General features: G+C 45.3%; 1 protein-coding gene and 1 pseudogene across 10 annotated transcripts in view; both read left to right on the top strand.

Moving 5' to 3' along the window:
• The window catches only part of DYM (dymeclin), a 481,767-nt gene extending 475,959 nt beyond the window's left edge, over positions 1–5,808 (top strand). For all 10 annotated transcript variants that reach the window (XM_035271024.3, XM_035271019.3, XM_035271021.3 and 7 more), the window contains one exon: positions 4,930–5,808. In XM_035271024.3, coding sequence (XP_035126915.1) covers positions 4,930–5,079 — 150 coding nt within the window. In that variant the 3' untranslated portion in view covers positions 5,080–5,808. The remainder of the gene's footprint in view (positions 1–4,929) is intronic.
• Positions 5,809–11,430: 5,622 nt separating this feature from the next.
• LOC144579061 (large ribosomal subunit protein uL24 pseudogene) lies at positions 11,431–12,149 on the top strand (annotated as a pseudogene).

Genomic DNA, 12,149 nt, shown 5'->3' with positions numbered 1-12,149 from the left:
TTTCAAAGATGAAATGAGTAACTATATGTAAAGTCTTTGAATATGCCTGCCACATAATAAGTAATCTGTTGCATTTGCTATAAATATTAGGTATAATCTCAGAATTTATTATTTTTTATGGAGAACTTCTATGGAAATCTCAATCAGCTTGAAGAATAACTTCATAATAAAATCTACTGTCTGCTCTTGTTAAAGCTTATACTATTTTATACTATTTTTGTGTCTGTTATAACTGGATGTTCCTAAGATTTTGTTTGCAGCATTTGAAAGCCATAGTTATTACCGGCCAAGAAGTGTACTTTCCGATTAGAGGAAAGATCTCTGTGTTGTTAACAGATGTCCTGTGCCATTGTGGAGAGTGAGATGGGTTATTGTTTTGACATAAACTGGAGGCATTTTCACCTCTGTTTGTACCAGGTGGTGGGAAGGCTAGCCATGGGGCGCTGGTATTTTTCCCAGATCCTCTCCTGCAGGATTTAAAGGCAGTCTTTGACTCCTCACTCCTTCTAGCGGAATAGTCATCAACATTTCCCCAAAGCCATGAGGGCAGGTGAACTTACTGCCAGCCCATAAACTTAGTAGCGGCTCTTGCCTCAGTTTCGATAATTCAGCCGGAAGGAGTTCTTCTCCGGAAGGAGAGTGGTTTGCAGTTTGTTAGTTTTATTTCCCATTCCTCCCTCCTTAGAGATGAGGAGAGCAGCCTCGCGTAAGCTGCCTCACAGCCTTTCCTATGGCCTCCATCAGAAAACCCCACATAAGTCACTGAATAGAGAAAAGGTTTCACATCTTTGAGTCCTTTTTATTTCTAACAACAAGAAGTACGTTTTAATGGCGACTTTTCCACGTAGAAATGTAGGATGTTATTATTCCAACAAAACAGTCCGTGGGGGGACTCTGCGCCCCCACCCAGCCCCTCGATTCTCTTTGAGTAGGTGTGAGGTTTTCTAAAGTTTGAGGCCATCCTAAGAACTAGGACTGTCCCCTCCATTATTATGGGTTTCATTTCTTCTTCATGTACCACCGCTATCCTCTTGTGATTATTGCTGTCATGTGGCTCCTTTTTTAAGGACCAGCGGTGTGCTGAGTTCTGCGCCTCCCACCCAGAAGGGTTGTGTGGAGCCTGAGAAAATCAAATTTAAGGACAAAGCCTTACGGTGGCCCGAACTCTGATGTCACTTTTCAAACTAACTTTGCACGCAGTCATACCTAGGCTTTAAACCTGACCCCACCCCAGCAGGCTGCACGACCTTGCACTGGGCACTGAGCCTCTCTGAGCTTTGATTTACTTTCTCTCCATGGTATCGGCACCAGCCTCAGTGGGACATTTGATGACTGACTAGGATGCCACGGGAGCTTCAGACAGGCATGGTGTGTGGGGAGCGCGGGTTAGTGGGAGCTATTCATTGCCCTACTATTGCTACAAATGCAGATTTTTCACAAAAAAGAATCTCATCACGTTGGTACCTCTAAGACACCTGATTCCATGATGAAGACTTCCCTCTAAGCACCCACATACCTGAAAACCCCATGTCAAGCTGGAATCAACACAGTGTGTGAGGAGGCTCCCAAGCTCTCCAGGCTCTAGGAGACGCCCCCCCCCCCCCAGAGTTACGGAGCATCCAGAGAGCACTGCGCAGGGTGGGTGGGGTACAAGGGGATTTCAGGAGTGGACGAAGAGGGAATAGAAAGCTGGGGCCTTAGGTGTCAGCTGAGAGGGGGAAAGAATAAATAAAGAAAAATAAAGCTGGGGTCTCATTGAACTGGCTCACGTCAGCAGGTGCTGGAAGCAGTGCCACATCCTGACCTGATCACACTGCTAGACTGACCTGAAGAGCCCAGTTAAAGAAGTTGTCTCCAACTGTGGTCATGAACCATGTCGTCCACAGGCACTGAGACCTCCAGCCTGTGCTGGTGATGGCAAAGAGCCAACAGGAAACACTGGTGGTCTGAAAAGGCACAGGTTTCATCGGACTTGAGCAGCTTTGGAAAGGGGATGCCATGTGAGGTGGAGGGCATGGGAGATTTAGGCCTAGGTCGTGCTAGAGCTTGGCACCTATTTCTGTAACACACCTATTTCTGGGAGCCACGAAGTGGGGAGCTGCTGATCACGGAAGCCATAGAAGATGGGGTTGTGCTATCTGGTGTGTTGAAGTCACAGCAGCGGCCAGGACACCCTCCTTTTTAGGAATTCTTACATGCTTTTTCAAGATGTAACTCTTGCCACAAAGCCTTTCCAGCTTTGCTCTGCTCCTCTCTGGAACTCTGTAGATCCAGCACTTCGATGTTTTTAGTTGGTTTTCTTAAATTGATGTTTTAAATGTAATTAATTAATTTATTTTTAGAGACAGGATATCAGTCTTTAGCCTAGGCTGGAGGAAAATGGGTGTGGACTGCGATGATTCTAGCTCACTGCAGCCTCGAACTCCTGGGCTCCAGCAATCTTCCCTTCTCAGTCTCTCGAGTAGCTGCAGACATGCACCACCACATCTGGCTTTTTCATTTTTTGTAAAGATAAGGTCTTGCTAGGTTACTCAGGCTGGTCTTGAATTCCTGGGTTCAAGTGATCTTCCTGCCTTGGCCTCCCAAAGTGCTGGGATTACAGGCGTGAGCTATTGCTTTTAGTCTTAATCACTTGAACATTTAAATGTTATTTTTAAATTCTTATAACTGTGTGTGTGTGTGTGTGTGGTGTGGGTGTATCTGTGTGTCTGTGTAGTGTGTCTTTGTATTTTGTATATGTGTGTAGCTGTGTTGTGTATGTGTTGTGTGTGTGTGTCGTGTGGTGTATCTGTGTTATATATATCTGTGTTGTGTCTGTGTTGTCTGTGTGTGCCTGTGTGTGTAGCTGTGTGGTATATGTGTGTGTGGTATGTGTGTGTCAGTGTGTGGGTGTATCTGTGTTATGTATGTGTTGGGTGTGTGTTGGGTGTGTCTGAATGTGTATCTGTGTTGTGTATGTTGTGTGTCTGTGTTGTCTGTGCATGTCTGGGTGTGTCTGTGAGTATGTGTTGTGTGTGTGTTGTGGGTGTGGGTGTATATGTGTACATGCAGCTCCTCTACCTGCTCCTTCCCTTTCCTAAATATCTTTTAAATCCACCCAGCAAGCATCATCCTAGTCAGGCCTGTTTCTCCCTTCCCTGGACCAGACTCCTGCCCCTGCCTGCTGCCCCATGCCCTCCAGTTCTCCCCACTGTGATGGGAGCGGTCACTGCACAGTGCCATTCTCATCATGTTTTAGCCTTCAGGCCCTTCAGAGGCTGCCGGGACCTTACATGCACCTCCCGAGTCTGGCCTCCACTCCCCAGTGTGTGCTCTTCCCCTACCCGCTCCTTAGCCTCCAGGTGCTATGCCTCCTGCCTCACACCCAGGCCTTCCCCATGCGGGACCCTGGGGGAACTCACCTCCCCTGCATGTGGCTGCCACCTCCTCCCTTCTGGCTTCTGGAGCTCCTTGTCCTTCCCTGCCTTGCTGCCCTGTTATAACTGGCTTTTTGTTGCTGCTGCTGCTGTTTCTGTCTCCCTCCTCCATGAAGGCTTGCTTACCTTCTGTGAGGACAGGAGCTAGGTTTGGCTGCTGCACCCCCGTATCTCTAGGCTCTGGCCCACACAGTGCCTGCCTGGCACCCGGCAGAAAACAGTCAGTAGAATGAAGAATGAGTGAATAAACAAATGAATGGACTCCCATAAGAAAGACTAAATTAGATAATATACAGAAAGCATCTACAGTGTGTCTGGGACATAGTTGGCCCTCAATACATGGTTGATTGCTTCATTGATTCACTCACTCATCAGTTTATTAAGTGCCTGGCTAATATCCTTGGGGATACAGCAGCTGACAAAACAGATAAAAACCTCTCTGCCCTATGGGCCCTGCCTTCCGGTATAATGTAGTAAGTGCAGCTGTGGATGCATGTGGGGAGGTGTGTGGTTTCCTCTCTCTCTCTCTCTCAGCCTTCCCTCATATCCCTCCCCGCAGGGCCCTGTCCTCTCTCTTCCCTCCCCACCTGGGACAAGGGTCACCAAGCTGGAGCCACTCTTGCCAGCAACGCCTTGGCAAAGGAGAGGCCCAGGGGTCTTGGGTAAACTCTAGCCACTCCTCAAGCTGCTGAAAGTGGAATCACTTCCTCTGCCCTGGCTGGAATAAATAGGTCAGGAGTAAAATTAGAAAATCAAAAGCCCAAATCCCAGTGATGTGCTGAAGCCCAAGTGCCGCCGTAGGCCCCGGCGCTGCGCAGCTTCTTACGCTGCAGAGCACTGGAGCTCACAGACCAGGGCGCCTGCGGGGTGTGGGCAGAGCCGGGCCCACACCTTTCCCAGCCTCCATGAGGAGCAACCTCTGCAAAGCCAAAGCTATTGCTCCTGCCTCCGAGGAAGAAGAGACTAAGGCCAAGCTATGGCCAAGCAAGCCGGCCACCCCAAACCCCTGCTCCTCCAGAGCAGCCCCCCTCCACCAGAGGCATACTCCTACCCCTTCAGGTCAGGGCTCAGGATTGCGAGGGGAAGGGCCTTGCCTCCAGAATGACAGAACCCTGAAGACAGTGCCTCTCAAGGGCCAGCTCCCCTGATATTCACACACTGGGGAATATTGGCCTGAGCCCTGACTGCCTCCCAGGCAGGGTCCATGTCTCAGCTGGGATAGTTCTCATCATATCCTAACCTCTGTTGGGGTCCCTAGCAGGAAACTGTCAGCCAAACTGACATTAGCCAACCAGGACGCATTGTGTGATTTGCTCTCCCCATTGGTAATTCACATTTTCTTGGGAGCCGTTTGATAGCTGAAATATTTTAAAGCCCAGAGCTCTCAGGCCGTGGGACTGGTTGGCAGTGGTGGGTGGGCTCCCTGCCCACCACAGCACCACCTGGAAAATCCCACCGCCTTTGCTTGTGCATGGAACTGTGGGATTATAAAATCATCTTATTTTCATTGCAGAAATTTCCAGAATTGAAATTCAAATATGTGGAAGAGGAGCAGCCTGAGGAGTTTTTTATCCCTTATGTCTGGTCTCTTGTCTACAACTCAGCAGTCGGCTTGTACTGGAACCCTCAGGCCATCCAGCTGTTCACCATGGATTCCGACTGAGGGCAGGACGCTCTCCCACCTGACCCCTCCAGCCAAGCAGCCCTTCACGTCAGTTCGTTTCTGGGTAACAGGAGCAGACAGATTGCCTGCAGTATCTTCTGTTAAAGAGGATTGCACAAGTGTGTTTTCCTCACACACGTTGATTTGGAGAACTGGTGCCAGTTGGCAGTAGATCACTCAGCATAGACAGTAGTGCAAAAAGGGGAGGAAATACACAATAATAAATGTACAAACCTGCTATTCAACATGCAGCTTTATTTCTAAGCCAAAAATCTAGAGCTCTGCCAAGATCCTGATGCCTTAGGCACATCACACTTCAGCAGTGCACACTAGTCAACAGTGTACACGATTTTTTTTGCATGTTCAAGATAGTTGTTTTGGTCTTGTATGTGTGTGTGTGTGTGAGAGAGAGAGATTCCTTTAACATTAAGGAGCATCAGTGAGAAAAGATGATGAGGCAGGAATTAATAAAGAAATGAAGTCGTGTGTGTGTGTGTGGTTGCCTCTCAGTGGGCCCATAATTTCATAAACGTCATGCCTGGACAATTTGATATTCATCTTTAACACCCCTACATCTTTTCATTAAAGGAATATGGGCTGAGTGCAGCGGCTCACATTTGTCATCCTAGCACTTTGGGAGGCCAAGTTAGCAGAATCGCTTGAGGCCAGGAATCTCAGACCGATGTGGGCAACATAGTGAGATCCCATCTCTACAAAAAAAATTAAAAATTAGCCAGGCACGGTGGCATATTCCTGTAGTCCTAGCTACTCAGGAGGTTATGGTGGAGGATTGCCTGAGCCCAGGAGTAAGGCTGCAGTGAGCTAAGAAGGAGCCACTGTAACTCCAGCCTGAGCCACAGAGTGAGACCCTGTCTCTAAGGAACAACAAAAAAGAAAGAAAGAAAGTGGCTACTTCTCATGAAGCCCAGATTAAAGTTTCTGTGAAGATGGTCTGTGAACTGTTGTTGGAATGAAATTGGAGTCTAGCACAAATTAAGTTAATCTACTCTGTATTCATCATTGGGCAAAAGAAAATCTTTATTTGCAAATAGTCTTTTTCCTTCACCCACACTAATAGAAAAAGGAGACTAGTTTGTTCCTACTGGATTCCACTTGGGATGAAAAGCATGTTTTCTTCTTTGTTTCCGATTTTTTAAAAATGCTTCTGGGCCAGTGCGATCCATGTGTTGGTGCCTAGGCTGGAGGAAGGAGTTTCTTGGAGGGAAACAGCCACTGGGGCTCCGCGGAGGGCCAGGTGGGACCTTCCTTCCCAGTCACACTCTGTGTCCTTGCAGTCCCCTTCACAGTCTAGATGAGTAGCCTAGCTTCATTCTCAAAGACAGAAAAAGTATTTGCTTTTCAACATAGAAAGTGCATAACCCCAGATGAGACTGAGCATGTGGTTCCAATCCACTACAGCTCATCTGCTTCAGGCCTGCCTTCTCCTGTCCCGTGTCCCAGGGCTGCAGGCCCGAGTCATTCGGGTCCATCACATCTTCTGAAGGCCTAGGAGGAGCCATCCTCAGTCACCCCAAGCTCTGTAAAAGGTCGAAACACTGCCAGCACCTCAGTGCACCACTGTGTGGGCTCCACATGGGAAAGGCCCGACCAAGCCTTGCCCTCAGAGGCTATTGAGATAGTGCAGGCAGCCTCCCTATCCTCATTTGGATGGAATGAAACAGAAGCTCAATAAGGCCAAGGGACTCATGGAGGGCCCATCCCTGGTAGGGTCCCGGAGCTGAGTGCAGCTTGCCCCCCACCCCCAGACCCTGAGGGGCTTGTTCAGTCAGGCCTCCTCCTGTCACTGCTGGAGTGGGGACTCTGACTCCTGTGTTTACCTCAGAGTGCACGTACAGGACATCCAGTCTAGAGGTGAGGCTTGGTGACAGCTTCTACTGATACTTAGAATTGTGGGAGAGCAAGTCTGGAGGAGGAGGAGGAGGAGCAGCAGCGCTCTCAGCCAGCAGGGGGAGTGATGATTATCATTTCAGGTAGCAAGGATACATATTTCCTACCTGGGGAAAGGATTTGCAACTTTGTTTCCAGAGCATTTTGATTGGCTTCTTTTTCCTTTAAACCAAAAAATGTTTTAAATGTTTAAGGGTCATGTGAAGCAGCTGAGCTTCTGGCAAGACCGCAGAACTGTCCTCTGAGTCTGAGGGCTGGGCAGTGCCACAGGACAGTCCCTGGGCTCAGGACTGTCAGCTCTTGTCATGGGAGGAAATGAGGCCCCTCAAAAACCCAGTCACTTGACAGAGGGCACACTCCCAAGGAAGCCCTGACTGGGGAATCATACAGCCTCTCATCCAGGCCTCCCAGCTCACTGAGGTGTCCCCAGACTCCTGATCGCCCTCCTCTCTTTCTCTCTTCTCATTCATCACACAATAGAAGTACCCACTGACTAAAAGCTCAGCTGGGGCAGCAGCCTCCAAGGAGGCCTGCAAGTGATGCTCCCAACCCTGGTTCCTGCCCCACCACATGCATCACTGCCACAGCTCTGCACAGCCACCAGAGGTTTCTTATTTTTGTGAAAGATTTATTATATGGCAATAAATCTGAATGATAAACTTTCATTATACTTGCATTGATTTTGAGTATTTGCTTAGAAATTTTTACACGAAGTAAATATATGTAAGATGCAACACAGGATCATCATGTGTTCAGATGGAAATTAACATCTGATTTTACCCAAGATCTGAAGCTGTTACTGCATTGTGTCATTTTAACAACAAAGATTTCTGCCACATATTTAATTTTAAAAGAGTGTCCCTTTCAATAGCATCTTCCCTATCAAGAGTTCAAGGCACTTTGCAGAATAGCTTCAGAATTCTAACTCTAGTTCCCACAGTCCCGCATTGAGGGTGGTGTCATACAATCTATGAACAACAACCTTGCAACAGGACTGCCACCATTCAACAGTGCAGACAACACAGCTCAAGGACAAAGACAGAGAAAGGGAAGAAGAGAAGGTCCTGAAGGTGAGGCACAGAAAGTACACTGCACACAGTCCTCACTGGAAGGAAATCACAGGGGCTGGGAAGTAGACAGTGGAAAGAGGAATGGACACAGGACCAGCACCAGAACACTCAGCAACTTCCTAAGAGCTTGCTAAGTTACATCCAAGAGAAATATTTAGTCGGGGAAACTTTTAAATGCTAAATAAACTTCTTAATATATCATACTTTAAGCAACATTTTATCCTTTAGATTCTGAGGAGCCAGGGTTTTGCATTGGGTGGTATAGCTTTCTGCATAACTGAGTTACCCTGTGCTACTTTGGAGAGACATTAAGTTAGAGTTTCAGCACTCGCTATACTTCAGAGGCTTGAGTCTCCTAATTCTCTCCTAGGCACTACGCCTGCAATATCAGTAGTTGCCACTTGATTTTAGGGACTGATCTGTGCGCCTTCTGACTCCAGATTCACAACTATTCCAGCGTCCTGCATCACCTCCTGGAGTCAAAGAGGTCAGAGTCTCTATTCAGTGATGAAGAGCCAAGCTAACTACGCATATGAAGAGCTAAGGAGTAGATTATAGCTCATGATCCACAGCAAATAATGCATATTTATTTTGTAAGAATTCTATTAAAACATTAATCTCATTAGGGTATAGGTATCAGGGTTCCCACCCAAAGCAAGGGAGATTCACCAGCAGCCCCTAGCCCCTTGGTCAGGTCATACTCTGACCCCTAATCTGACTTCACAAGGCTATCCCAATGCCAGCTACTCAGACACAGCCTCTGGCCTTAGCAAAAACCCTGGAGGAAAAGCAACCCCACAGAGCTGAGCAGGTAATACTTCACTGTCTTGTTGGCTCTGGGATCCTTCAAGCAAATTTTTTAAATATTTTGACCAGATTTCCAAGTTGTCCTTGGCTGGAGGGTTGATCCTTCATTATTATCATTAGACTATCCCTCATGGGCTCTGCAATTCAACTTCTAAACCACCTCAGTACCTGAATGTGATCCAAGGTGAAACTAGATTACTAATGCCTTCAGGTGCCCAGCTGAAGCAAATGCAAATTCTGTGGAGAAAGTGAACATAACCCAAGGTCTCAAATTATTTCTGCTGTGTCGCCCCCAGAAATACCCAGGTATGAGAGAAGACCAGACAACATTAATTACTTGAATTAAAACCATTAGGGGAAAACACAGACAACTAATGTAGATATATTTAAGTAAACTTTAAGGCAATAATTTTTTTAAGAAACAAAAGGGTCAATTCAATTACTAGGAAGATAATCTAAATTTATGTGTACTTAAAATATAACCTCAAAATATGTAAAAGACAGTTTGATAGGAAATTTAGGCAAATATGTAACCAGAGTGATATTTTAACATGCCTATTTTGTTAATTGGTAGAAAAACTAGCATACAAAAATCAAGTTCTAAAAGATTTAGCAATGAAATGAGCAACCCAAATGGATGTATGTAGAACACCAAACTCAATAACGTACTTTTCAAACACAAATGGCACACACTATAAAATACTGAGCTATAAAAATTTCAACAGGCTAGATGCAGTGGCTCACATCTGTAATACCAGCACTTTGAGAGGCCAAGGCAGGAGGATCACTTGAACCCAGGAGTCTGAGACCAGCTTAGGCAACATAGTGAGACTCCATATCTACAAAAAATCCAAAAATTAGCCGGGCATGGTGGCATGTGCCTGTAGCCCCAGCTACTTGAGAGGCTGAGGCCGGAGAATCACTTGTGCCCAGGAGGTTGAGGCTGCAGTCAGCTATAATCGCACTACTGTGCTCTAGCTTGGGTGACAGAGCAAGACCCTGTCTCTGAAAAACAAAAACGTCTCAACAAACTTGAAAATACTTCAAATGAAACATGTTCTCTGACCATAAAGGAATCAAGACAAATTATTTACAAAAAGATAATTTTATAATCCTCATATTTTTGGAAATTAGATTTCCAAGTAACCCATCTATCCAAAAAATCATAATAGAAATTTGAAATATTTAAAACTGATCATGAAAATACTACATATCAAAACTAACGGAGAAAAAGTTTGTGGGATACAACTAAAACTATGCTTAGGAAGATGTGTTTTATTTTAAAATTAGAGGGTACGTGTTCAGGTTTGTTATGAGAGTATATTGTGTGATGCTGAGCTATGGGCTTCTAATGATCCTGTCACCCCAATAGTGAATATAACCAATGGAAAGTTTTTCAGCACTTGCTTCCCTCTCTCCTTCCCTTCCTCCCTCCTTTTGGAGTCCCTAGTGTCTATTGTTCCCAAAATATATATATCTTTAAATGCTTATGTTAGAAGAAAGGTTAAAAATCAATTAAGCAACTACCTCGAAATCAAATGAAACCTAAAAACAAGCCAAAACTACAGATACAGAACACAAATATACAATACAGGGAATCAAAGTTAAAAGCTGGTTATTTAAAAGGATTAAGAGGATTCATCGGCTGGGTGCGGTGGCTCACACCTGTAATCCCAGCACTTTGGGAGGCCAAGGCAAGTGGATCACCTGAGGTCAGGAGTTTGAGACCAGCCTGACTAACATGGTGAAACCTCATCTCTACTAAAAATACAAAAATTAGCTGGGCTTGGTGGTGGGCACCTGTAGTCCCAGCTACGCAGGAGGCTAAGGCAGGAGAATTGCTTGAACTTGGGAGGTGGAGATTTCAGTAAGCCAAGATTGCACCACTGCACTCCAGCCTGGGTGACAGAGTGAGACTCCATCTCAAAATAAATAAATAAAAGGATTCATAACCCCTTAAAATACTGATCAAAGAAGAAAGGAGAAAAGGCAGGAGAGAGGAATAACCAGTATCAGAAAGGACAACAGGCAAGTTACTTCAGATTATGCAGACATTTAAAATATTTAAGAGCCAGCCTGGCCAACATGGTGAAACCCTCCTGTCTCTACACACACACACACACACACACAAATTAGCTGAGCCTGATGGTGTGCGCCTATAGTCCCAGCTATCGGAGAGAGTAAGGTAGGAGGATTACCTGAGCCCAGGAGGTAGAAGCTGCAGTGAATTGTGGTCATGGCACCACATTCCAGCCTGGGCAACAGAGTGAGAGACCCTGTCTCAAAAAAATTTTTTCTTAAATATATATATCTATATATACACACATATTTTATAGACTATAATGAATACCAATAAATTTTAAATCTAGATGAAATATTTATTGCAGTGATAGGTGTATACATATATCTAATCAAATTGTACACTTTATTACATATGTGCAGTTTTTATATATTAAGTATGCCTTATTAAAGTTGCTTTTAGATTTTGCATAAAATGAACAAATTCTTTAAAAAAAAAAAAAAATAAAGCTCTCCAAAACTGACACGAAAAGATCCTGAACATTGGAATCATTCTATATCTAGTGCATAAACTAAGTCCATAATTACAATCTGCCACAGAAAATTTACAGACCAAAATGGATTCAGTAGTGAATTTAACCAAACATTTAAGAGCAAAATAGCCCTTTTGCGGCCATGACCTGAGCGGGAGCTGCCAAAATGAAGTTCAATCCTTTTGTGACTTCCGACTGAAGCAAAAATCGCAAAAGGCATTTCAACGCACCTTCCCACATTCGGAAGATTATGTCCTCCCCCCTTTCCAAAGAGCTGAGACAGAAGTACAACGTGTGATCCATGCCCATCCGAAAGGATGATGAAGTTCTGGTTGTACGAGGACACTATAAAGGTCGGCAGTTTGGCAAAGTAGTCCAGGTTTGCAGGAAGAAATATGTAATCTACATTGAACGGGTGCAGCGGGAAAAGGCTACTGGCACAACTGTCCATGTAGGCATTCACCCCAGCAAGGTGGTTATCACTAGGCTAAAACTGGACAAAGACCGCAAAAGGATCCTTGAACGGAAAGCCGAGTCTCGCCATGTAGGAAAGGAAAAGGGCAAATACAAGGAAGAAACAATTGAGAAGATGCAGGAATAAAGTAATCTTATATACAAGCTTTGATTAAAACTTGAAATGAGGGGGAAAAAAAAGAGCAAAATAATGCCAATTTTAGACAGACTCTCCCAGAGAATAGAAAACCTTCTATTTGTTTTCTGAAACCAGCTTAAC

The sequence above is a fragment of the Callithrix jacchus genome, chromosome 13 (genome assembly GCF_049354715.1).
Source record: "Callithrix jacchus isolate 240 chromosome 13, calJac240_pri, whole genome shotgun sequence".
Classification (NCBI taxonomy): Eukaryota; Metazoa; Chordata; class Mammalia; order Primates; family Cebidae; genus Callithrix; species Callithrix jacchus.
The sequence above is the reverse complement of the archived record's forward strand: the minus strand, read 5'-3'. Positions and strand labels throughout refer to the sequence as shown.